The sequence below is a fragment of the Onychomys torridus genome, chromosome 13 (assembly GCF_903995425.1).
Source record: "Onychomys torridus chromosome 13, mOncTor1.1, whole genome shotgun sequence".
In the NCBI taxonomy this organism is placed as follows: Eukaryota; Metazoa; Chordata; class Mammalia; order Rodentia; family Cricetidae; genus Onychomys; species Onychomys torridus.
In genome coordinates, this window is record NC_050455.1 from 27,713,588 (window position 1) to 27,740,756 (window position 27,169).

Genomic DNA, 27,169 nt, shown 5'->3' on the forward strand with positions numbered 1-27,169 from the left:
CCCCTCTCAGCTGACAGCTCTGGAGCGGAAGAGGCGGTGCTCAGGTGGAGCCGGGTGTCTCCAGGCCTGGCCGTGAGCTTGTCGCTGGGCCCCGGGCGAGGGTGGAGTGCGGAACTTTCGGGCCGGGCTCGGCGGGGCGGCCGGAAGGTACGGCGGGGACGCTCTGGGAGTGCGCGAGGCAGAGCCGGGTGGCCGGGCCGGGCCTGGTTTGCGGACACCGGGCTCCTCTGCCCGTGACGGAGCGGCCGGCTCCCTGGACGCCAAGAGGACAGGGCGGGGCGGGGCTGACGGGCCCTGCCCCTCCGGCACGCCCAGGGGGCCGGCTTCTCTGCGCCCGTTGCCAGCGCTGGGCCTGTGGCCCTGCCTTGATTCTGCCCCAGGTTGCTGGGGAGTCACACAAACAACGTCTGCATGGCGATTGGCAGGCGGCGGAGAGAGATCCAGGCTGACCCCAGAGCCGGAGCCTGCAGGGAGTGGCCGGGAAGATGAGTAGGATTTTCCCAAGCTAGGGAAAGCTGGCGGAGGAGGGCCCTGCTGGAGCGGCTTCCGGTTTGCAACAGTAGTATCATTAAACTTTTATCTGTTTGGTGTTGCCAGGGTTTATTCTTGTTGCCGGCTTACAGGTGAAGCAGTTAGGCATCTTAAGCCCAGAGATGGTCCAGAAAAGAGCCCAACCTGTCATTTGTCTAATTTTGATTAATGAAGAGAGTAATAGGACTTGTTTCACGTGGTTGTGGAGGCTAGCGTCAGTTAGTGCATTGAAAGGGCTTAGCGCCGTGCCTGACACCGGGTAAGAACTCACGAACTGTTACTGTTCTTACCAGTGTTACTGTGACAACGGACCAAACCTCCTGCTTCTAGTGGAATGTGACAAAGTGGTCCTATGCCTCTGGTCCTCCGTTGCAGCACATTGCATTTTACTCCAGGTATTTTCTGAGTGCTTTAGGGCACAGCTTGATGCTGAGAACAGTAGTAGGTAGATGAAAAACACTTGGGCCTGCCTCTTGAAGAACGAGTGCAGGCTAGTGGAAGAGGAAATGCAAGGTCCGATTTGAAAGAAGACAGTGTGTGTTGGGAAACTACTGTGTAGACTTGGGACTTTAGAGGTTGCCCTCAAAGGCTGAGTGGGTGAAATCAGGAGGAAGTGAAAGCTGGCATCCTGATTAAGGGCCTCCTGGGTCTAGCGCTCTGGTTGAGCTGGGGTCAGGTCGAATAGGTCAGAAAGGACTGTCAAAGAGAGGTGTTATTTGGAGTAAAGATGATCAGCCCAAGCTGCATATTGGAATCCTCTGTGCTTCTTGGAAAACCAGAAGTTTGGCAGCACATGGACTGATTGAAATGATGCAGAGATTAGCGTGGCCTCTGTGGCAGAACGACATGTAAATTCATGAAGTGTTCTCTACTTTGTGTGTGAGCGTGATTGATTGTGGGGAGAGCTTATGAAACTAGGAAGGACACTGTGAGAGAGGACACGGAGGTTTTCAGGACAGGAGGGGATAATAGAACACATGTGGCCTGGATGCTGAAAGGGGAGGGGACTGCTAAAGGTGGATGGGTACAAAGGGAGATGAGGAAAAGAGCAGGGAGGAATTTCAACAAAAGCACATTATGTATGAAAAGACTGCAATGAAACCTGTTTGAAGTCTGATGTCTAAAAAGTTATGGGGGAAAAAAACCTTACAACTGTAGAGTCCTGACTTAATTGTTCTATAATATGGCCGGGGTAATGGAATTTTAAGAGGCAGTTTCTCCAGGAGATTCTGTTGTGCAAGCAAAATGGAGAATGCTAACCTCAAACCATGAAGTCATGTCTGGAAATTCTTTGTTTACAAAGAAACAAAAGGCTTAATCCTATCCTCACCATGTGCTACTTCCTGGTCAGTTTGTTGACGATTCATTCAGTAAGGTAATGTGATCGGACCTAGTCCTGTAAACAGTTAGTGCTCTATAATCATAAACTAATTATGACACTAACTTATTTGGCAGTCACTTCTGAGAATATGGTTTTAAAGTTAGTTTTATGCTAACACCCTTGCATATAATTTCAAGGTGTTACTCATGCTCCATAACCTATCTCTGGACCACAATTCTCCAAAAATGAACTCCAGTTTAGAGGTCACTCTCCCACTGAGCTATAACCCCAGTCCTGGAAGTCTGGCTCTAAATACTTAGAGTACATCTTAGAGGCTCATGTGTATATTTTGTCTTAAAATGCTCTCCCACCCTCATAGTTAACAATGTCACCTGCAAGGCTAATTTATGAGCAGGTGGGAGTAAAAGCCAGAGGGGTGGGAAATGAGGAACAGAAGAAGCAGAAGAGGAAAAGAGAAAGCAAAAAACAAAGATGATGTTTGTTGGGTGTGGTGTTCCGTCATCTCCTAGAACCACCTCAGTTACAGGGCTGAGGGCAGTTTGATAAGGTGTCTGTCATTACTGGGGAACGTACAGTTGCCCTGTAACCACATCGTGACTCAATTTGTCCTTGGAGAGTAATAACTGCCTGCGTGTTTGACTTAAGTACAGATGGGGAATTTGAATCTGGAGAGTGTCCTCACACATCTTTCCTGTTTCTTTTTTGCAGATGGCAGAATTTCCGTAGTATATTTGACATCTTGGTGTCTTATCCACCTCAGTCTCAGCTCCCTTGGCTAGAAAATTAAATGGGCTTTGCACAAATTCCAAGCCAAACTGAAATCCCGACTGCACTATTACTATCCCTTTCTTCTGGTTGTTACTAACAGGTACTAAGTGATCTGAAATGGAACATGTCACTGTTTCAGACAGGGCTAAGCTTAAGCAGAGCATAACAACTGCTGAGGAAAAGCAATAGTTTTTGAAAATGGAATTGTTTCAGATAGGGGACGTTTAGAGAAAATGAAAAGAAAATGAAGTCATTTAAATGGATGATCAGATTTTTGTAGCATTGTAGATTTTGTAGCATCATCTTTTAGGAATGTGCAAAATACACTATTGCTTTTGTTTTGTTTTGTTTTGTTTTGAGACCAGCCTCCATTTCAGTTTCAAAAGGTGTAGCAGTGAGAGGGCAGTTGTTGTTTTCCTGAGTTGGTCCTTAGAAGCACCACACCACCTAAGTGAAGAAGACAGCATGTAATACTAGTGTTGAGCAGCAAAGAGACGGTTGATAAGTCCTCTGCAGTTGTTTGTGAGGGACTTTTATATACCATGAAACTTCCCCCAGTTATGTGCATTTCCTAGCTGATTTGAATGATTGTCTTCAATCCTCAGGAAATTCAATGTCGTCAGAAGACCTGGAAGCCCAGGAGGATGAACTACTGGCCCTGGCGAGTATTTACGATGCAGAAGAGTTTAGAAAAGCAGAGTCTGTCCAAGGTGGAGAAACCAGGATCTATCTGGATCTGCCGCAGAATTTCAAGATATTTGTGAGCGGTTAGTTAAGAATATCTTAACACAGATTTTTTTCTAAATAAAAACTGTTCTTGATTTCTTACTATATTTTAGTTGTCACTTGTGTATATAGCCATAGGGGTTATTGATAAATATTGGTAGCACAGATTTAATGCATGTTTGCTTTAAAAGGAAATGTGTGTGTGTGGGGGGGTGTAAAACAGTTGGATTCGATCCTGCCTTTTTGACCACTGAATTGAGATATACTGCATATTTCATGCAGCTTAGTTTCCTGATCAGTAGTTGATCAGCACAGTCATTGATAATTAGAAGTAATCAAAGAAAACAGATAATAACGTGCAGCTGTGAGGATTCTTGGCGCACCGTAGAGTGTCACATGGTTGTTTCTGCATGATTTTTAGAATTGGTACAAATGCCATGGACAGGTATGGGGCATGCTGTCACTGCCACCTTTTGTTGGAAAAAAAAAAAAAAACCAAGCCGGGCGGTGGTGGCACACGCCTTTAATCCCAGCACTCGGGAGGCAGAGCCAGGTGGATCTCTGTGAGTTTGAGGCCAGCCTGGGCTACCAAGTGAGTTCCAGGAAAGACACAAAGCTACACAGAGAGACCCTGTCTCGAAAAAACAAAACAAAACAAAAAAAAAAAAAAAGGAAAAAGAACCAAACTGTTTTTGATATATTTGCCGAGAACTTGATGCACATTTTCTCACAATGTTTCTCCTAGAAGCTGTGATCTCTTAGATGACCCTGTGACTGGGAGTGTTATGTGCTGTGTTATATCCTCAAGCTTGATAGTAGTTTGTTGGCACAAACTTCCCCAACTGATTCATGACTAGTTGGCATATGCTGGTTTAGTAAGTCATGGTTCTTTCATAGAAATAAATGTCTTTTTCTCTAGATTGTGTCTCAACTGTCTACCATAAACCAACAATGAAAACATTGTGCATTACTTTGTCATTAGTGTTAGGAATTGTACTAGGAAGTGTTTGCAAGAATGAGTTGTGTGACTTCATACATTACATGGCACCTAAGTAGATTTTTCAAGGGCTTGTAAGGTGTTGTGTTGTTTTGTTTTTGAAGGCAAGACTAGCAAACTAACATTAAGGCCTAGAGGTGCTCTGGGGGAGGGTTTTTATCCCCTCTACTAAAGCATTAGGGCTGAGCACTGCTCAGGAGTTTCGGACACTCCAGTGGTGATCAACTGATCCTTTCTGATTTTTGTTTTGGTTCAGGCAATTCAAATGAGTGTCTCCAGAATAGTGGCTTTGAACACACCATTTGCTCTCTGCCACCACTTGTGCTGAACTTTGAACTGCCACCAGATTATCCATCCTCCTCCCCACCTTCATTCACACTTAGTGGCAAATGGCTGTCACCAACTCAGGTAGACCCAAAACTTAATTTCTCCTCTCCATTTTTAGAAACTTTCAAAATCATCTTTAATTGAAGACTGCCTTGGGGATCTTTAATTCAGTGCATAAAGAACAAATGGCTTTGATTTTGTAAATTTTCCCCTAGTGTTCATGAATCCTAATGCTAATGAATTGAAAATGCTTGATGCTGTAGAAAGAAAGGCAGGGCCGAGGTACGGCTCAGTTACCGAGTTCTTACCTTACATGTGCAAGGCCCTGGGTTCCAGCCCTAGTACTGGAAAAAGAAATGGCAGTGAACAAACTTAATTAATCCTCATGAATTACAACAGCAATGATTTCAATCAAGTTTATTGTTTCTTTTCCTAGAGATAAGGTTGTCCTCATTTTCATTAGATACTGATATTATTTTCTCAGTTTCTTATTCCTTAAATGAAAGATTTAATTGTAATTACAACAGAAAATTGAGCTAAATAACTATAATAAGCAAATTTCCTGAATAAATGTAATAAATGCTTCTCCATAAGAATCTGTGTATTAATAATGGATAATTGTCACTTAGTATCACTTAGCTGTAAGTGCACACAAATAGAAATGTGTGTAGTTCTTGTAGATACTTTCTAAGGCTTGAGACCTTATATTGAAAGCCTGCCTTCTGTTTGTCCTTTTCTAATAACCTCGACTCCTTTTATTAACAACAGGTAATACTGTATGTGTTTATGATGGAGCACATTGTTATATTTCAGTTTGATACTGTGTACAGCATGTATTGATCACACCAGGGTAATTAGCATGTCTGCCTCTGTATCATTTATGTCTGGAGCCTTCAAGTGCCTCTCTTCAATGTCAGTGTTTGATTAAGACATAAATATGACTTGAAGCTACTACAGTGTTCCGAGATGTGATGGATCAATAGCTACTTTTCTAGAAGTTATGAAAATTGATAAGTTGATATTAAGACAAAAGCTGTCAGTTGTTGACCTCAAGGAAATAGCTCATTAGTTTTTCCTTTTAGTCCTGTAGTTTTGATATGTCTATTTGGGGAGATAGAGTTTTACTACATAGCACAGGCTGGGCTAAATCTCATGAATCTTCCCCCTCGGCCTTCTGAGAGCTGGAAGTATATGTGTGCAACAACCCACTTAGTTGTGTCGTATAGTTTTTGTTCTCCCATATAATCTTTTGCATAAAGGTACCTTTACAAGAATTAAGATTATAGCTTAAAAAGGAAGTTAAATTTTGACAGAGATAATGCTTGTAGAATAGGAAAGATATTATAATAATGTGCTAGAAGCAGTAGGTGAGGCAGCTCATCATCTGTTGAGGCTACCATGAGTGACGTGTGGATCACTGATGGCTGGCAAATTCTTTAGATATTTAGAGCCTCACATAATTCCAGAGTTACTGATACCTTCTCTGCATGCCTTCGTGTGCTTGCACACACACATGCATAGAAAGGGATAGATGATTTGGATGCATGATGAACTTTCAGATTCCAGTGTCTACTTAATGCTAGCTTTGGGAGCACTATAGGGAAGGGTTCATTACCTTTTGTCTTGAGATAAAATTATAGTAGAATTCTTTATCAAATAAAGTCTCACACGAAGAATTGATGTTTTAATTGGTTGTGTTTCTTGGTTCAATCTTTGTTGCTATACCCCTAACCCATGACATTGTGAATTTTACCTGCTAATCATGAAATTGACACATGGACCTGTCATTCACTGAATTGGGGTGGGGAGATAGAATGAGAAAGTGGTTCTAATTATGTAGTGTTTTTCTATTCTCCCCCAGTATACATATCTCTCTCTCTTCCCCTCCATTCCCTATTTCACATTTATATGCATGCCTTTTCTGAAATGGGACTAGAGAAGAGAGAAAGAGAATGTGTCTTTATCAGACTCTGCTTACATGGCATGCAGAACTTCCCCTTTAAATAGTTACCCACTTTGGGGCTAGAGAGGAACATTGTTGCTCTTACAGAGGACCCCAGTTCAATTCCTGGTACCCACATGGTGGCTCACAACCATCTGCAACTCCAGCTTCAGGGGCTCTGATGCCTTCTGACCTCAGGACATTCATATATTCAGGCAAAGCACTCATACACATAAAACAAAGGAATCAAAAACAAAACCCCAAAAAGTAAGTATTTGTTACATTTTGCATATTTTAGCAGGTTTCTTAAAAAGCATGGTTCATATTATAAGCTACAAGCAAATCCAAAAAAGCTTTAGCTGTCAGTAAGTATTTAGGTAAGTGCTTATGCAGAATTGTCAGAAGCACTACACAGAGCAAGGAACAGAAAATGGTATTTTTTCATTGGGATTTAATTTACAAAATTTGCTTGCCATCTGGAAAGCTTGTTTTTAGGTGTTTACCTGAAAAAAGAAAAGCAGCTTATCATTCCTGAGCTGTGGTTATGAATATTTTACATTTCTGATGGGAAATTGTCTTATACCTGACTTTCTGATGAAACAGACCACTTTGAAATGGAAAGGTCAAAAGAGTTTAACTTTGATGGCTTAGTTTAGAAGTGAGAGCTTCCTTTGTGACAGCCAAACACGTGCAGGGCCTGTAATGAATGCCCAGGGCCAGTGTCAGTCTGTTTCCCTCTGTGACCCAGAGTTGATGTAGATCCAGACTTCTTACTAAGAAGAATACTGTGAGCCTGTCGGTTGGGGATCTGCTGAGTGCTGGAGTATTACTTGCCAAGTATGGAGCCCTGGATCGAATCCCCTGACTAGAAGGGAAAAGCTTGTTGCAAATGTGGGGGGGAAAAAAAAGGATTCAGGTTTAATTATACAAGTGGCCATTTCAGCTGACTTGGCTCTTTAATAGGATTGGAAGTTAGAATTAACTTTAAAACTTTGAACGGTGTATTCATTTTAACAATTTTAAAGAATTTTTGAGCCGGGTGTTGGTGGTGCACACCTTTAATCCCAGCACTTGGGAGGCAGAGCCAGGCAGATCTCTGTGAGTTCGAGGCCAGCCTGGTCTACAAAGTGAGATCCAGGAAAGGTGCAAAGCTACACAGAGAAACCCTGTCTCGAAAAACCAAAATAAATAAATAAATAAATTTTTGAGACAGGGTCTCCCATAGTTTAAGCTGGTCTTCAACTCATTATAAAGTTGAGGATGACCTTGAACTTCTGATCATCTTGCTGAGCCTCCCAAGTGCTGGCCTTATAGGTATACACTAACATACTTAGTTTATTTAAATTTATTTCAACTTAGTAGACAATATAAATTGAATATGTTTATGGGGTTGTATGATATTTTGATACATGTGTACATGTATAATGTTTAAGATTGGACAACCAATGTTGTTTTTACAATTATGATAAATGTGTTTATCTTCACCAACATTTTACTATTTATAGTGAAAACACCCAAAATCCTTTCTTCAGGCTTACTCCCTCCCTCTTCTAGCTCTTAGAAATACATGGTGGCTTTGGTTAGTGTTTTTAGTCAGGGATTTATGTAGTCTAGGTTGTCCTCAAACTCTCTGTGTAGCTGAGGCTGGCCTTAAACTCACAATTGCCCCACTTCTACCTCTCAAGTGTTAGGATTTCAACCCTGTGCTATCACATTATTACTGACGTCTCCCTACTATGTGCACATGGGACTTCTTGTTCTATAACTGTGACTTAGTAAGCACTGGTCAGTTCTCCTCCATCCCTACTATGTGCACATTGGGACTTCTTGGTCCTGTAACTGTGACTTAGTAAGCACTGGTCAATTTCCTACGTCCCTCCCATCCCTGTCCCACCTCTGCTCTCAGATTCTGTAAAATGAACTGTTTTGTGTTTACTTTTGTCTTTGATTTATTTAAAATTTTTTATTTTATGTGTATAAGTGTTTTGCCTGCATGTATGTCTGTGTACCTCATGTATGCAGTGCCCACAGAGACCAGAAGAGAGCATCAGATTTCCTGGAACTGGAGTTAGAGATGGTTGTGATCCACCATGTAGGTTTTGGGAACTGAACCTGGGTCTTCTGGAGGGCACCTATGCTCACCACTATCCCACCAACACAAACCTGGTCCTCTGGAAGAGCAGCCAGTGCTCTTAACTGCTGAGCCATCTCTCTAGTCCCTCTACCCCCTTTTTTTTTCAAGAAAGAAAAATGACAGGATTTCATGTAGTTCAAGGTGAGGTGACTTCAGCCTCTACTTAAAGGTGTATCCCACCTTGCCTAGCTGAGGTTTTTTTTCTTTTCTTTCTTTCTTTCTTTCTTTCTTTCTTTCTTTCTTTCTTTTTTTTTCAAGACAGTATTTCTCTGTGTATCCCTGAATGTCCTAGAACTCACTCTGCAGACCAGACTGGGCCTCGAGCTTGGAGATCCTCCTGCTTCTGCCTCCCAAGTGCTGGGATTAAAGGCGTGGGCCACTACCATCCGGCTAACTTTTTTATATTCTATATCTGAACAAAACCACTCAGTTCTTGTGTTTCTGAGCCTGACTCATTTCACTTAACATGGTGATTCCCAATTTTATCCACATTATTGCAAAAAAGAGGATTGTATTCCCTTTTATAGATGGACAGTATTTCATTGCTACCCACCCAGCTGTTGACGGATGTTTAAGTAAGTCATTTCCTTCCTTGGCAATAGTGAATAGCTCTGCAGTACAGGAGTGTATAAGATACATATAATCTCATTTTCTGTAGATATCCCGGGTGGTGTGATTGCTGAATCATGTGGTAGTTGTGGTTTTGATTCTTTTGAGGAACCTTTGTACTGTTTCCCACAGAGGAGGCACTAATTTACGTTCTCACCAACGGTGCACCAAGAGTTAGTTCCCTTTTTCGACAACCTTGCCAGCACTTGTCTTTGCGGATAGCCGTTTGTACTAGAGTGAGGTGACACCTTCCTGTGGCTAGGTTTTCACATCACCCTGGTTGGTGACTGAGCGCTTTCGCATGAGCTTTGCCTGGCCCTTGGACGGCTTCTTTGAGAACTGTCTGTTAGGTCTTGCCCTTGTTTGTATTGAGAGTGGTACTGGGGAGTAAACCCAGGGCCCTGTGCATGCTGCGTGCGCATTCTGCCATTGAACAGGCCCCCGGGTCCTCATCTGCCTACTCAAGTATCAGATCGCTTGAACCAGCAATAACCTTTGATCCCACCTCTTCAGGAGGCTGAGGCTGGAACATCAAAAGTTCAAGAGCTGGCCCTATAAAATGGCTCAGTGGGCAGGGGCACTTGCCACCAGGCCTCATGACCTGAGTTTGATCCCTGGAACCCGTAGGGTAGAAGGAAAGGACTTGCCTGCAAGTTGTCCTCTGACTTCCACATGTAGACCATGGCGTGTGCATATCCGTACCTACACATAACTACATACAGAACAAATACACACATGTTGTTGTTGTTTCCAGACAGGGTTTCTTTGTGTAGCCCTGGCTGTCCTGGAGCTTGCTTTGTAGACCAGACTCTCCTCAGACTCAGAGATCTGCCTGCCTCTGTGAGAGCTCTGAATGCTGGCATTAAAGGCATGCGCCACCACGCTCTGCCATATATGTGTGTGTGTGTATACATATATATACATACATATACACACACATACATATATGTGTGTGTGTGTATATATATATATGTGTGTGTGTGTATGTATGTATGTATGTATGTATGTATGTATGTATGTATGTATGTATTAGGTCAAACCTGGGCAACTTAGCAAAAGCCTGTCTCTGAATAAAAAGTAAAAAGAAGGCTAAGAACTCCAGCTCATGACAGAGCATCTGCCCTGAATTCCAGCCCCAGTACTACCAAAAGGAGGGAAGAACAGATCGTTTGGGGGATTTGTGCTTTTGGAGTTTGTCATATATGCTAAGCATCAGCCCTTGTCAGGTGTTACATGCACTGTGACTCTTCTCCCATCTGGTAGGTGGTCTCTGCACTCAGTTTTTCCTCTGCTCTGCAGAAGCTCCTCAGTTTGATAAAAAAGCTTCATTAGTTTTGGGGTGATTTTGTAACTCATGTGTATGTGTTGGGGTTGTGCATTTAGTTTGGTTCTTTTGAGTGTGAATATCCAGTTTCCCAGCTCCATGTGTTGAAGCTGCTGTCCTTTCTTGGATGTTTTTGTTTTGTTGTTTCTGTGGACTAGGTAAGCAAGCACTCTACCACTGAGTTGTGTCTCCAGCTCTGAATGATACTTTTATTTTCATTTATTTTTCTTTTTGTTTCAGCCCATTTACTATTTCATATGTGCCTCATAAATTTCTGTTGAACATATTTGTTATAGGAAGTAAGTATAATTAATCCAAAAGAGGAACAGAAAGGGAGACGAGAACATAGGTAATCATCAAGTTTTACTACTCAGAAAGAAGTGCTTTGAGACCCTTGCAGGGCCTGGATGGCTTCTATACACCATCCTTTTTTAAAATTACAATTCTAGATCACCTATAAGGAAGGGTAGGGCTCCCAAAGACAAACAGTTCCTGTTTTGGCGGGGGGGCACTTTTCGAGACAGAGTTTCTCTGTGTAGCCCTGGATGTCCTGGAACTTGCTCTATAGACCAGGCTGGCCTCGAACTCACAGAGATCCACCTGCCTTTGCCTCTCGAGTGCTGGGATTAAAGGCATGCGTCACTGCCGCCCAGCAGTATCTTTCCTTCTTGAAGTGGATGTTCTGGTGTCTAGCTGGACAGCACATCTCCAGGTCTTTTTGGGCATGCTGTACGCTTTGGAGAGTTGCACTGAGGGACATCCTGGGTAGACACTGCACTGAGGCAACCTATCATGCTCTACAAGGAGGGAGATAGAGGTACTCAGTGCTGGGGTTAAAGATGTGTGCCAGCACCACCCAAGAGAAACAGTTTCTGTAAAATGACATTCCTTTCTAACACATGTAATACAGAGTGATGCTGAAAGTCTGCTTCCGGAGCTGGGTAGGAATCTGATTCTGCATCCTGCAGCATTTTGCATTCTGTTGTCTTCATGCTGCTACTTCTAGATTCCGACCTTAGGTTTTACTCTGGCCACTGTTGGTGAGTAGTTTAAGAAATGATTCAGTGACAATGTTGGTAGTATTATGGTAGTAAGAAAAAGTAGTGTCAGGAAGTTATTCTAACATAGGTTTCAAAGAGCCTTAGGAAGATGAGAAGTTGGTACCTCATCATCATCATCTTTCCAAACTCAGCATCCTCATGTTCTTCCTCCTAGCTCTCTGCTCTCTGCAAGCACCTAGACAACCTGTGGGAAGAACACCGAGGCAGTGTGGTGCTGTTCGCCTGGATGCAGTTTCTTAAGGAAGAGACCCTCACCTACCTGAATATTGTCTCTCCTTTTGAGCTCAAGATGGGCTCTCAGAAAAAAGCCCAGAGAAGGACGACGGCTCAGGCCTCTTCCAGCACAGAGCTAGGTTTTGGAGGAGCTGCTGGACACGATGTAGACCAAGAAGAAATTGTGGATGAGAGAGCTGTACAGGATGTAGAATCATTGTCAAGTCTGATCCAGGAAATCTTGGACTTCAATCAAGCTCAGCAGATGAAGAGCTTCAATAGCAAATTGTTCCTGTGCAGTATCTGTTTCTGCGAGAAGCTGGGTAGTGAGTGCATGTACTTCTTGGAGTGTAGACATGTGTACTGCAAAGCCTGTCTGAAGGACTACTTTGAAATCCAGATCAAAGATGGCCAAGTTAAATGCCTCAATTGTCCAGAACCAAAGTGCTCTTCAGTGGCTACTCCTGGTCAGGTAACATCACTCCATCAATGCCACATGGCCTTCTAGTCCTTTTCACAAAGGGAAACCTCTCAGGAATTTTTCTTCATTTCCTTTTGAGACAGGATCTTCCTGTATAGCCCAGACTGGACTCAAACTCATGATCCTCCTGCCTCGACTTCCCATATGCTGGGATGGTAGGTGTATGCTACCACACTTGCCACAGGAATTCTAATTAATTAATAATGTATTTATTTTGCAGTGTTGAGGATCAATCCCAGACCTCACACATGCTAGGCAAGCCCTCTCCCACTAAGCCACACCCCTATACTCACAAACTTTCTTGATAGTACTCATGGTATAGACTAAGTCCTTGGGTGCAGTCCACAAGAGGTTTCATTGTATCTATTAAGAATGCTATAAATGCTATTATAGTGCCCAGTGCTGGGTATAATCCTGTACTCCAGAGGTGGAGGCAGGAGTCAGGTATTCAGTGTCATCCTTAACTGTGGAGCAAATGTAAGGCTTATTTGGGCTGCATGAGATCTATCTCAAAAATCAAAACCAGGGCCAGTTAGATGGCTTAATAGGTAAAAGAACCTGCTACAAAACCCGTTGACCTGAGTTTGACCTCTAGGACACCACATGGTAGAAGGAGAGAACCAACTTCCTCAGGTTGTCTTTTAACATGCACAGATGTATGTGGGCACATGCACACACATATACACATGTACAAGCAGACTTCTGTTCTATCTCTTAATTTTTAAATTTTATTTCACATGCATTGGTATTTTGCCTGCGTGTATGTCTATATGAGGGTGTCAGATTCCCTAGAATTGGAGTTACAAACAGCTGTGATCTGCCATGTAGGTGCTTTGAACCCAAGTCCTCTGGAAGACCAGCCATTGTTTTGTTTTTCAAGACAGGGTTTCTCTCTATAGTCTTGGCTGTCCTGGAACTCACTCTCTCTAGATCAGGTTGGCCTTGAACTGAGAGATCTACCTGCCTCTGCCTCCCAAGTGCTAGACTGAAAGCCTGCACCACCTTAGTGTGTGAACCCATACAACCACAGCCTCAGTCAGGATATAGACTGTTAGAGCAGGACATGGGAGGCTGAGGCAGGTGGATTACTGAAAATTTAAAGCCAGTGGACTACATAGGAAAGCCTGTCTCAACCATGCCCCACCCCTTGCTCAAAAATGAAAAAGGTATAAACTATTGCCAAACCTGCTTTGATTCTGAACTGAGAATAGGGTTTGAATTTTACACCTATCTATTTTATATCAGCAACCTAAGATTCTTCTCAGAATCAGAACTAGTTGGGAAATTGTCAAATCTAAGATGCTCTCTATTTCCTCTCTCTCAGGTCAAAGAGCTGGTGGAAGCTGACTTATTTGCCCGTTATGACCGCCTCCTTCTCCAGTCTACCTTGGATCTAATGGCAGATGTGGTATACTGCCCCCGTCCATGCTGCCAGCTCCCGGTGATGCAGGAGCCTGGCGGTACCATGGCTATCTGCTCCAGCTGCAATTTCGCTTTCTGTACCTTGTGCAGACTGACCTATCATGGGGTCTCTCCATGTAAGGTAACTGCAGGTATGTTGTGACTGTGAGCCCAACCCCCAACTAGTAGCCCTTCCTCACCAAGGCCTGTGACTTCCATTCATACATTGAGTCTTCACACCCATTGTGTTTGTATTTGTCTCTAAGTCAGTGAGTTACCTGAAGTAGAGTTGCACGCCAATTATGACTAACTTTTGCTCCAGCATCCCCTGAGCCTGATGGTGGATGTGGTGTACTGACACATCCTGCTGAGTGCTGGCTGAAATACTTTGTCTAGTGGGGACAACAAAGTACAGAGAGTAAGGAGTGGTAAGTGCTGAGGAGGAAAAAGAAAGCGAGGGCAGGTTAGGAAGTGTTCTGAGGGAAAGGATTTAGGCTTGTATTTAGGCAACCAGGGCGGCTTCACTGGAAGCCAGCAGAACCATGCAGACTGGGAAGGCTTTCTAGGAAAAGGGCTAGCATGTGGAATCTGCCAGTGCATGTGGAGTGACACAGGTCCTGCATGGCAGGTGCAGGCATCCAGACTGCCGCTCTTGCTCTTTGGCACCTGTGTCTACTCGGGCCTCAGATGCTTTCTCCCCGAGACACCTGTGCTGCAGTGAATGTAGGTGAAACACGTGCCTGTTGTGACGTGGGTACGGTCTGGGGAATCAGGCCCCTTTTGTCACGTTGACTGGTCGTTGGTGTCCTGAATCTTCTCAGATTAATGAAGATGATGAGACTATTCCAAAGGTGTTTGAAAATGGAGAGAACTAATGGAAGTACCGTGCAAAGCTGCTGTTAGGTTGTAGTTTGAGTCTGTGACAAGGTCGATACAGAAATTGAAAGTCAGAGTTTAAAACTTATCTTTCTAGAAATTCCTTCTGTTGTATTTTGCAAAAGTATTGTTTCCCAACAGGAGGACTGATCTTTCATCCTGCGTAATATGAGAAACAGTGAGCTAATATGCAGAAAATGCAGAATGGGAGCTGCTAATGGTGTTATGGTCACTGATTGGGAATGCCAGCAGACTGCCTTGATTTATAAGGAAATGTCTCAGGGGAGAGTGAGGCAACAGTTCCAGCTGATTCAGGGCAGAGTCTGGTAGCCTGAAGTATTAGGGTGGTTTATTCCTCAGGTTATGCCGAAGAACAGTGTTGGTCTTTACCTCTCTAATCCTGGTGGCGAGAGAAGGGCGGTGGTTCACAAATTTGGAGAGGTTCAAGTAGGCTTGGGGTTCAGCAGAATTAGGAATCTGTGTGAGTGTGTGAGTGTGTGTGTGTGTGTGTGTGTGTGTGTGTGTGTGTCGTTAGAGAATATTGAACAATAAATTTCTGTCTTCAAGATGTTTAAAAACACAAAAATCTGAATTATTAGAGAGATGAGAAAGATGTCTGTTATAATACAGTGGCGGTGCCACAGGACTGCACAGTGCGCTTAAGAATGTACAGCTGAAAAGAGAAAGAGTGTCTATAGTCTACCTCAGAAGGTGTCTATTGCTTCAAAGGAACAGACCTCTAAGTAATATGAGGAAAGCAGGCTAAAGAGCAGGGCTGGGGAGGTGGCTCAGTGGAAGAGTTCTTACTTTGCCAACACAAGAACCTGAGATTGAGTCCCCAGCACTCATGTAAAACTCTGGGCATGGCCACACACGTCTGAAACCCCATCTTTGCCTAAATGGGGGCCTTCTGGTTCAGTGTCTTAAATGAGTAAGGTAGAGAGCGATGGAGGAAGATACCGATGTCTTTTGGCCCTCACATTCACGTGCACAGGTACACATATCTGTACTCTCCGTGCACACACTACACACATATCCCCCAAATAAAAATGAATTAAATAACTAGAACTTTTATGAGAGGTCTTCAGTTGTATTGAAAAATTAAGGGAATACAATTGTGAACAAAAGCTTTTGTCTGCAGCTGGAACCTTTGGAAATGGATGCCCTAATCCATTAAGTGGTAAAGCAGCAGTATAAGCCAGCTGAAGAACGTTGTGCCCAAGGTTCGGATCCCCAAAGGATCTCCAAGAGACAGAATCTGATGTAAAAACAATCTTTAATACGAGTTAACTTGGGCCTCTCAGTCCAACTGACACAGCAGCAGAGCAGGAGAGACCCGAGTAGCACAGGGAGAGAGTTTTTATAGTGGCTCTGTAGACAAAGGGGAGGGCTGGGGAAAATTCCAAGACTGCCTAGTTACAGACTTGGGATTGGCTCAAGCCTTGGTTAGGAATACCTGGACTGAGCTGATTGGCTTTCTTGGGGGATTGCAACATTGTAGCTTCGGCACCTGGAGTTGTCTGTCCACTTCTGATTGGCCCTCCCCGTGAGGTCTTCACGGCTCCTGATAGGCCCTTTCCTATGGGGGCGAGGTGTTCATGGCTTCTGATTGGCCCTTCCCTGGGGTGTTAGCTAGGGCAAAAGGTCAGAGGCAGTCGCTGCCTCTGATTGGGCCATCCCTGTAGGGTGAAGAGTTCATGGCTCACTTTCTGTAGCTAGGGCAAAGGTCAGAGGCAGTCAGGAGGTCAGGAGTGGAGGAGTTTCCTGCTCAAGCCTTTTTGTTATGCCTACAATTCTGCTGAGACCTGGATCTCAAAGAATATTGGGGAAAAGGGGGGGGGGGGGAGAACTTTTTTTTTTTTTTTTCGAGACAGGGTTTCTCTGTGTAGCTTTGTGCCTTTCCTGGAACTAGATCTGTAGACCAGGCTGGCCTCGAACTCACAGAGATCTGCCTGCCTCTGCCTCCAGGGTGCTGGGATTAAAGGCGTGCGCCAATGCCCGGCTGAAAGAACGTTTTTTAAAATTTATTTTTATTTGTATGTGTGGGTACATACATGTAAGTGCAGTGCCTATGGAGGCCAGAAGAGGGCACTAGATTCCCCCGGAGCTGGCGTTACAGGTTGGTTGAGCATCATGAGGTTGGTGCTGGAACAAAACCCAGGTCCTCTGGAAGAGCATCAAATGTTCTTAACTGCTGAGCCTTCTTCCAGCCTCAAGGAAGAACTGCTTTAAAAATCACAGTAATTATTTTTGGCGGTGGCAGGCACACTCATACCTTGGTGAGAAGACAACTCGCGGAAGTTGGTTCTTCCGCCATACGGACCTGGATATGAGCTCTGGTCCTCAGGCCTGGCAGCCAGCTTCTTTACCCACTGAGCCATCTCAACCACCCCAGCGAGAGCACATGTAACAAAGTGAATTTTAGTCACTATTTTTGTTTGTCCAATTGTCAACTTGTAGAGTTTTATGATGCTTGATGTTTACATAGTGTAGAATCAGTGCCTACCACTTACAGATTTTGGTATGGCATGTATTGGGGACTAACCTCAGGGCCTTGGCAAACACTGCCCCTGAACTCCACGAGATCTCTGTTCTTTTCAACAAGCCAGTCTCATTGAATGATGCCAGCTACATAAACAAGCCAGTATTGAGAAGTCAAAGTAAAAGGAAACCCTGCCCCTTAGCCAGGACTCTCCGTAGGCGGAGCCCGCCTGCCCCTTAGCCAGGACTCTCCGTGGGCGGAGCCCGCCAGTCCCTTAGCCAGGACTCTCCGTAGGCGGAGCCCGCCTGCCCCTTAGCCAGTCGACTCTCCGTGGGCGGAGCCTGCTTGCCTCTGTCCCTTGCTAGCATAACCTTTACCTTCTTGTCATGTAAGTATACTATGAGTATTGGATTGAATAGTAGCCATGCCAGTTAAAAGTTTGTGTGTGTGTGTGTGTTTTCAGCATGTTGAAAGCTTTCTTTGATATGCAGATCTAAACTACAGAAGATTGTTCACATTTTCACTCACAATACATTTATGGTTTTTATTGACATGTTAATTATACACAATATGGATTTCATTTTCAAATTTTTGGTTTTTCGAGACAGGGTTTCTCTGTGTAGCTTTGTGCCTTTCCTGGAACTCGCTCTGTAGACCAGGCTATCCTCGAACTCACAGAGATCCACCTGCCTCTGCCTCCGAGTGCTAGGATTAAAGGCGTGCGCCACTACGGCCCGGCCATCTTCACATTTTTAGACATACATGTTTTAGTCATAGCTACTCCATTGTCCCTTTTTGTGCCCCTCCCCATCTTTTATATTTAAATATTTTGGGTGGATTTTTTTATGGCTTTTGTTGTTGTTTTTTCAAGACGGTCATTATGTAGTTCTGGCTGAACTGGACCTCTCTATGTAGACCAGGCTAGCCTTCCAACTTCACTCAGTGAGCTCTGCCTGCCTCTGCCTCCTAAGTGCTGGGGCTAAAACTGTACCGCTGTGTCAATTATGACCATTTTTAGTGTTTTTAGTCAGCATTGCAGAGTAACAGTTAACTTTCTATTGTACTTTCTAGAGAAATTAATAGACTTACGAAATGAATACCTACAAGCAGATGAAGCTACTAAAAGGTTCTTGGAACAGAGGTATGGCAAGAGGGTGATTCAGAAGGCCCTGGAAGAGATGGAGAGTAAAGACTGGCTGGAAAAGAACTCCAAGAGCTGCCCCTGCTGTGGGACACCCATACAGGTGACTGCTATAGGCAGACTTCAAGCACAGTTGCCCTAGAAGCCCACTGGTTAATTATAGTAGTTATTGCTGGTTTTAAGTAAATAAAAAGCAGCGTTGTTACCGTGCGAGAAGGTCACAAGCCACGACAAAACCCAGTGTCAGCGCTTTATTAGGAGGAAGGGGACAGAAGAGAGCGTGGCCAGGCCTGGGAAGAGACACATGTAGGCAGAGAGAGTGGGGGGAGGAGACCGTGTCGGCTTTTTAAGGATTCCCCTGCATATGCACAGGTGGGCTTACAGAGCTATGCCATGAATGCTGGACTACGCTGCATGCATTACGTAATCATGCAGCAGACGGGTGACGTAAGATGTAAGACCCCTTGCTTGGCCACTGAACTGTGCACGTGCAGTCATACAGCTGGAGTGGCAGAATCCTAACAGTTATGTTCTGGAGAAAACACATTTGGGTACCGACCCAGCCTTCTTACTCGGAAAATAAAATCTCACTAGTAAATACTGTTACTGACTTTAAGTGCACATAGGCTTCTCTATTCAAAGTGCTTTTATAGACAGACAGTTTATCTCACATTGTATCCACCTCAAAATTGAATACACGTCGCTCCATGCCACTTCCTTTTGCTAATAACAATACCAAGGCTAGGTAGGTTATAAAGCTCACTGGATTATGTTCTGGTTCTGTCCTGAGATAGTGTAGAGCATCATCGTGTGTAGTGTCTCCACTGATAATGCTATCCTGTGGAAAGCCACCAGTGTCCAGTGATGGGACTCCAGCCCAGTGACCTTAGCTCCCCCTCATCTTCTCTCAAGGACCCTACTTCTAATATAATAAATACAATATTCAGCTTAAGTTCCCACTTTTTTTTCTTTCTTTTGGTTTTTCAAGACAAGGTTTCTTTGTGTAGCCTTGACTGTCCTAGAACTAGCTGTAGATCAGGCTGCCCTCGAACTCAGAGATCTGCCTGCCTCTGTCTCTGGGATTAAAGGTGTGAGCCACCACCACTTGGCTAGACCCATCTTTTTAATATCCCACAGTGAGGATTAAATTCCCAACACCAGTTTTGAAAGGGACAGTAGCAAGTTAGAACAAGACCACACTAGAGCTACAGTCAACTCTGAATCTGTGTGATCTTAAAAGTGGCTTTTAGTCTGTGTGTATGGCTGTTGGCCTGCATGTTTGTCTGTGCACCATGTGCATGCCTGGGGCCTGCAGAGGCCAGAAGGCGGCTTTGGATCCCCGGAACTGGAGTTGCAGGTGGTTGTGAGCCACCGTGTGGGTGATGAGAATGAAACCTGAATCCTGTAGAATAGCAGCCAGTGCTCTTAAACAAAGGAGCCATGTCTCCAGCCCCAGTCTTATCTCTGTTTTTAAAGAACCTTATCTGGGGCTGGGGATATACCTCAGTTGGTAGAGTACTGGTCTAGAATGCATGAAGTCCTGGGTTCAGTCCCAGGACTGGAACTAGTTTGACAACAAACTAGACATGGAAGTGTATACCAGTAGTTCTTGAATTTAAGAAGTGGGGGCAGGAAACTCAGAAGTTCAAGGTCACCCAAAGCTACATAGCAAGTTCAAGACCAACATAGATACATGAGACTCAGTCTCAGAAAAAAAAAATCATAACTGACTTTTCAGAACTATTTATCCTTCAAAATAGCAAATGTATTTAACAAATATGTGCTGAGGAAATGGAGGCATTTTCCCCATTAATCTGAGCCAAATAGACAAATCTGTTTCTTCTCACCAAAATCTTAAGTGGATTTTAGAATGACCACGTAGTCTTCCATTTGGTTTTGTCTTTTCCAGTCCTGTACATCGTGACTGAAACTGATAATTTCTTAGTTACATCATTAAGGAAAGTGGCATCATATTTGACCACTTCTGCAGGGCCTGAGCCCTATGATAGAAACAAGATATGATTCCACTTATTAGTTGTGATTTGTATAGAAAGGTAAAATTTGATCCAGCCTGGTTGCTCAGTCTGTAATCCCAGCCATTTGGGGAAGTGAAGCAGGAGGGTTGCCAGGGCCAGGGTGAACAACTTAAACACTGTCTGAAAAATACAAAGTGGAAAGGGATAGCACTTAATGGTAGAGTGGATGCCTAGCATGTAGAAGAACCTAGATTCTATGTCTAGTACTGAGAATAAAGCAACATTCTATCTAGTTATGTGTTCCTCTTGTGTGTCTGTAATTATGAGAGGAGATTGTGCTAAGTATCTAGTTGTAGGAGGACCTGCTCAATACTTCTGTGTTCACTTTCAGCGCAGACTTGTGTGGCTGTCACTGGGTGTGTTGCCTGGGAAAGGACAAAAGACTAGGAGTGTTGTGTGTTGTGTGGCTCCTGTCTCCTCTTCTGTTTCACCACTGTGCTTCCTGTCTCCTCCCACCAGAAGCTGGACGGCTGTAACAAGATGACCTGTACCGGCTGTATGCAGTACTTCTGCTGGATCTGCATGGGTTCTCTCTCCAGAGCCAACCCTTACAAACACTTCACTGATCCCGAGTCCCCATGCTTTAACAGGTCTGTGCACGCCAGGTTCCCTGGATTAGCGCTTAAAGTGGTGAATGGTGCATGCGTGGTGGGCCTGAGAGGGTGTCACATCTTTCAGAGTTGGAGCTGAAAGTATAGACACTTGCAGTGTGCCTGGTTTGTTATGTGAGTGCTGGGATCCAAACTCTGGTCCTCATGGTTATACAGCAGGCGTTCTCAACCATCCTTGTAGTCCATCTGCAGTATGTTTTGATACCATTATGCAGACTAGTTTATTTTCTAAATACCAGCTTTTATTTCTCTGAAGTAGCTAGACTTCAGATTTAGCTACACGTGATTTTTAAATCTTCTTGAAAATGGGTTTATGATCAGATTATACACCTCTTGAAAAACATTTATTTTTTACATTGTTTTGTTTGTTTTTTCAAGACAGGATTTCTCTGTGTAGCCCTGGCTGTCCTGGAACTCACTCTGTGGACCAGGCTGGCCTCGAACTCACAGAGATCTGCCTGCCTCTGCCTCCCAAGCCCTGGGATTAAAGGCATGCACTGCCGCCACCTGGCAGTTTTGACAAGGCTATTTCATGTGGTGTACTGCATGTGGTGCCCCAGTGGGAGAACCATAGTCATACTGTTCCTCTGTTAGCGTGCTATCATTTAATGCAGCAAAAGTATGTTTTCCCTTTCCCTTGTTATTAGACAAGGAGGTTCTTGACACAGTGTGGATTATTGTTCAACAGATCTTCGAGGTTATCAGTGTTCTCCTCCATTGGTTTCTGTAGAGAACCTGCACTCACGGGTGTTCAAAAAGTCTAACAGAAACTGAAGGACTTAGTCCTGCAAGCCAGGGTTGGAAATGGCACCGGCTTTAGAGACTGTGAGGGAAAGAAGCCAAGGCCCCACACGCATGCCACCCATGGAGGACGCAGGAGCATGGGGACTAGCACGTGCCTGCTTGTTTACTGGAAGAGTTCAGTTTCTTCCAGACCGCATGACTCCCCACTCTCGACTTACTTTGCAGACCGTATACATTACCAGTTTGGTGCTGCCCATTACCATAGTTTACAAATCAAGTGAAAAGAGGGATGGGTACATCTTTGTGGCAGCTTCCTGGTATGCAAGAGGCTGTAGATTCAGTGACCAGTACTGGGGTTTTTTTGTGTGGTTTTTTTTTTTTTTTTTTTTACTTTTTGTTCCCATTTTTTGTTTTGTTTTCGAATGGGGAACTTTCTATACACCTCTGCCTGTCCTGGAACTCCCTAAGTAGACTAGGCTGGCCTTGAACTCATAGAGATCCTCCTGCCTCTGCCTTCCAAGTGCTGGGATTAAAGACAAGCACTACCATGCCCAGCTGGCCAGTACTGTTCTTACAAACATACTGCAGCTTGTTTAGAAAGACCTAGATTTCAGCCCTCCTTAAAGAAATGATTAAAGAAGAAAATGTATGCAGAGGTGTTATCAGAAGAATAGAGTGTTTTGAAAAAAGGAAAGAGATTATGCTCAGTTTTGTCCAGCTGCATAAGCATGTACTTGTTTTATGCTTTCAGACTGTTCCATGCCGTGGATGTTAACGGGGATGTTTGGGAAGATGAAATTGAAGACTAGTTCATTCCTCTGCTCAACATACAGAGATGGAATGTTTGCCCTAATCTTCTGTCAAGTACACAAAGAAACTTTGCGAGACACTTAGGGTGCTGTATATTCACTCTTCCTGTGGAGAAGGAAGAACAGGGTTGATATTTTTCTTTGGTACTACTGATTAAGGCACACACATTTTTTTTCCATGTAACATAATTCTGATAAAATTATATGCCAAAGGTTCGGAAATGCAAACTATAGTAGATTAAATATTATAATATGTCCAAACTGTGGATAGTATAAAGTGAATATTTATTTTCTTCCCCAAGCATTAGGTTAGGGAGAGGGTCAAGAGTTAAACTTTGAGACTGTGTCCAGGAAGGCTGACCTTGCTGGAGCCCTCTCAAGACTCTCCTTTGGTAGCTGGGGACAGTCACAGCCCCGTTGACACTGAGAGCCTGATCCACTGGCTACACACTGCTTGCTCCTCCTCCAGTTCTCCATGGAGGACCTTCCACTCTGTGACCAACCAGACGTCCCAGTGTCCTTCTGACCCTCCACTTTCCAAATAGAAACTGACAATAAATTTTAAAGTACTTTAGTCCCACAAGCCCCGTGGGTCACTTGATGTTTATGAATGGTGTGTTGAATCAATCCACTGGTGTAGAACCAAATGCAGAAGGAGTGAATCTGGCTCAGGGCCCCCCTCCTGCTCACCTGGGGAGAAGAGTCAGAGCTGTCTGCCCCCATTTTGTTCTCTACTCTCTCCCCTTTGCTCTCCTGCCTTCTGTGGGCAAGGACCGTTGGTGTTGATTTCAACAGTGTGTGTTTTCATTTCCTCTGCTCGAATAGGAAAGAGCCCAGTTTATTCCTCAGATGAATGTTCTCTGAACCTGTGGACAGACAGCACCATGGTTCTGGCCCCAACCTTCTGAACATTCAGGTCTTCTCTAATAACCTATAGGAATTGGGCTTCCTACACTCCCTGCTTAGACAGCCGAGTTTGGGGTGATAATTATAGCTTGATGGCTGGATTCCTGTTTCTGGGTGTTATTGGCTTTTTGGAAAACTGTCTTCCTCGTGATTCTGTAAGTGGCTTTGTAGTAGTCCACTTGGTGGACGTTTGGAGAAGGACAGGAATTTACTTGCTTCTGTGAACATGTGTTTTCTACTTTGACACTGAAAATTAAGGAATTGCTTAACTGTCAGCACGGACTGCTTCTGGATGTCAGTGAGGATGCTTAATCTTAAAAATAAAAATAATTTAAAATTCATCCTACAGTTGAGATAGAGATGTCCTGTTGCTCTGTCACCAAAGCACTGGTCGGATTCAAAACTAGCTCACGTTTTTGTTCTGTTGGTGTGTGTGTGTGTGTGTGTGTGTGTGTGTGTGTGTGTGTGTGTGTTTGGTGGTGGTTCTGGAGGTCTTGACCAAGATCTCAAGCATGCTGAGCCTGAGTCCTGCCATTGAATGACACCCCCACTCCCCAACACACACACACACACACACACACACACACACACACACACACACACCATCTGAAATCCAGAAGGAAGAGTCACAGAATAGCACCTCCTTTTTCTTGGGCCTGTGCCTTTTTTAACTCACATTTTGTTTGAACATATTCTTTTCATGGGCTTCCATCCAGCACATTTTATATAATCACTGCAGTTAAAAGATAAGTTGAAGGTAAGAAATGAAAATTAAATGACCGCTGAGTAAATCCCTGAGAGCAGTGTTAGCAGGAATTCAGTGTGGCATGTGTCAGGGTAGCCATTGACACGCCCTGGTTGATAGATGACAGCAGTCTTGGTTCATTTGATCTCATCTGTGTGCATTCTGTTGGGGACATCTTAGAGGGGAGAGTGGAGCCTTGGCAGTGCTGTCCTGAAAGGAACCAGAGAGCCTGCCCGCCCGCCCGTCCTCCCCCCCTCCCTCCCTCCCGGATGATGTCTAAAGAGCAGAGGTGCTGCAGTCAGACTTGTATACTCCCTGACGAGAGCTTTGGGTTTTCCTCAGCTACAAAATCCTCACCCTCAATTTTAACACAGACAATTGAGTTTCTAAATATCATTTTTGAGGCATCTAATTTTGAGGTGGTAGAGTTTAAGTAGAATTCTTTTTTTTTTTTTTTTTTTTTAATTTTTATGTGTATGTGTGCTTTGCCTGCTTGTCTGTCTCTGTATACCATATGTGTGCCTGGTGCCAGAGGAGGGCAGAAGAGAGTTTCAGACCCCCTGGAACTGTAGTTAGGTTGTTGATTTGGGCTGCCTTTGTCAACTGAGATGCATCTGATTTGATCTTTTTTTTTTTTTTTATGTTTTTCTTTGTATTTTTAAATACTTTTTATTATTTGGGAATCTCACATCATGTGCCCCTATAGTGCTCACCACCCAGTCTTCTCATGTCTGGCCCCCTCCCCCATAATCTCTCCTTCCTCCTAAAAAACTCCAAAGCAAGTCCATTATGTGTTGTCCATTTGTTTACTGGAGCATGGTCAAACTCCTAGTGGCCAGCCCCGCAAGGGAGGATGAGGTTTTTCCCACCTGCATCCATGCCAGAAGCCATTAGCTGAGGTTGGAGCAGGGTAAGACTAGCTTTCCCCGGTCTCCTCTGCAACCTGCACCACAGTGCTGTAGGCTGGTGAGGGTTGGGGCCAGCTTTCCAGCACCCATGGACATTAATGTGGCTTCAGGTGGCAGCCCTGACCAGAGGCATTTGCATGGGTAATAGAGGCTGGAGACATAAACACAGCCCTTGGCCATATCAGGACCACTGACCCACTAAAGGCCCTCAGTGGCTGCAGAGACCATGAGCCTCAACGTGGCCTCAGGTGGTTACATATGCCACTCAAATCAGCATGGTGCCCTGAAGCAGCAAAGCCCAGTGATATCACTAAGGTATCAGGCATCATCATAGACTGCCTATGTCCTCATGGATCTCAGGTTTTACTGCCGTCTGGGGTAACAGCATAGACCAACAACAACAACAACATGGCCTCCAACAGTGGTCCTTCAAAAAGGGCCAATCCAAAAGTGAACCTTTCTTCATCTCAGGCCTCCATCATTGCCCAGAGCCAGGGGGATCCCGTGGTCGGATGGCAGGTTTTGGGGGGAGGGGCAAGTCTGCATCTGTACACCTCCAGGCTGTTGGATACCATCCAGCCGACCCTACCAGGCAATGACAACATGTAGACCTCAGCCCTCTCTCTCACCTGTCACCGCCATCATGCCTCCAGTTCTGCCTCTCTGCATACACACTGCTCTGTTTTTCTATATTTCCCGCCTCTCCATCATATGCTTGTTCATTGTAGTGGTGAAGACTGTCCTGGGCTGCAGGGTCCAGGCATCACTTGGGTGGCTTCTGGCCACCCCGGGCCTCAGGGGCCCAGTCATCATGAGGGTCTTGTTTAATCTACTTTTAAGAAGAAACTTAATTTTAGATTCATAGATAAGCTGCGAAAGCAAAGCATGATGTGCATGCTTGTAATCTCAGCACTGGGACATCCAGGCTACATAATGAGTTCCAGGCCAGTCTGAGTAACTTGAGACCCTGTCTCAAAAACTGCATGGGAATTCTCCCTAAACTGCAAAGGTTGTATTAAAGTCCCTTTATACTCCGTGTTGTTTCCCACTGTTAATGCCGTGTGTTAGTAATGTGTCACCATCAGTGGCCAACACTGTTATTGGCCATGCCTTAATCTTCTTTGTTTTTTTCCTTGTGTATGTTTTCTGTTCCAGGAACTCATATCTCTGTATATCACATTTACATTTAGTCACCCTGTTTCCTTAGATGTCTCTTGGCTGTCATTGTTGTCCCATCCATTTTTATTAGTTTTATAAATAGCCATTATATCTCAATGCATTTGGATGGTTCAGAGGCTAAAACTTACAAGCTCAGCAAGTCAATGAAATTATTTTTATTTGTAGCTTTAATAAACTAGTTACCACTCAGGACATTTCACTGGTTTTGTATACAGTCTTAGGTTGTTTACCTGTTATGGTCATTTCCCTGCTCAGTTATGCAAAGACAAAGAATACTGAGTACCTGGTTGGGTGGGGAGCAGGGAGTATTAACCCATATGGATCCCAAATTGGTGTGAAAGGGCAAACTTGACATCTCAGCTGGACCAGAATGTTCATAGCAAATCTTTCCTGTCTTCGACCTAACTAGACCTATAGATCATGGTCAGTAGGGTTGTTTTTCTCCTGTTCTTCCTCCTCCTCTTTCCTTTTTTTTTTTTTTTTTTTTTGAGAATGTCTCTACATAGCCCTAGCTGGACTGGAACTCACTCTGTAGACCAGGCTGGCCTAAAACTTAGAGATCTGACTGCCTCTGCCTCCCTAGTGCTGGGATCACCACACCCAGCTTAAGGAGGGTCATTTTTAGTAGTAGAAGGTTCTAGTTAACCTTATAAATCTCTCAATATATATATGTATGTTTCTGCCAAGAGTAGGTAAGAACCTTAATGCTGTTCAAATGCTGCTTGCTTTGAAAATAAATATCAAAACTTTGAAGTTGAAGCTCCCCGTGCTGTCAGGAGCATAGCCAGCAGGTGGCAGCAGCTACTGTCATTCAACTAGAGATGCTGGCCCTGATCACACCCTGGTGGGCTGAGCCAACAGCTGCTCTTCTGGATG

The 27,169-nt window shown here is 44.2% G+C and overlaps 1 protein-coding gene across 9 annotated transcripts; it reads left to right on the forward strand.

The window, feature by feature from the left end:
• On the forward strand, positions 1-23,802 carry Rnf14 (ring finger protein 14). Of its 9 annotated transcripts, none has more exons than XM_036204823.1 (10): positions 160-559; positions 825-926; positions 2,582-2,741; positions 3,247-3,408; positions 4,621-4,772; positions 11,916-12,446; positions 13,780-14,008; positions 18,286-18,458; positions 20,851-20,981; positions 22,498-23,802. In XM_036204823.1, the coding sequence occupies exons 4-10, from the start codon at positions 3,255-3,257 to the stop codon at positions 22,553-22,555; spliced, it is 1,428 nt and encodes a 475-aa protein (XP_036060716.1). In that variant the 5' UTR covers positions 160-559; positions 825-926; positions 2,582-2,741; positions 3,247-3,254; the 3' UTR covers positions 22,556-23,802. The 9 variants fall into 9 exon arrangements, with proteins under 9 accessions (XP_036060714.1, XP_036060716.1, XP_036060717.1 ...); XM_036204824.1 differs by having other exon boundaries at positions 160-549; XM_036204821.1 differs by lacking the exons at positions 160-559; positions 825-926 and adding an exon at positions 1-147.
• The last annotated feature ends 3,367 nt before the right edge of the window (positions 23,803-27,169 follow it).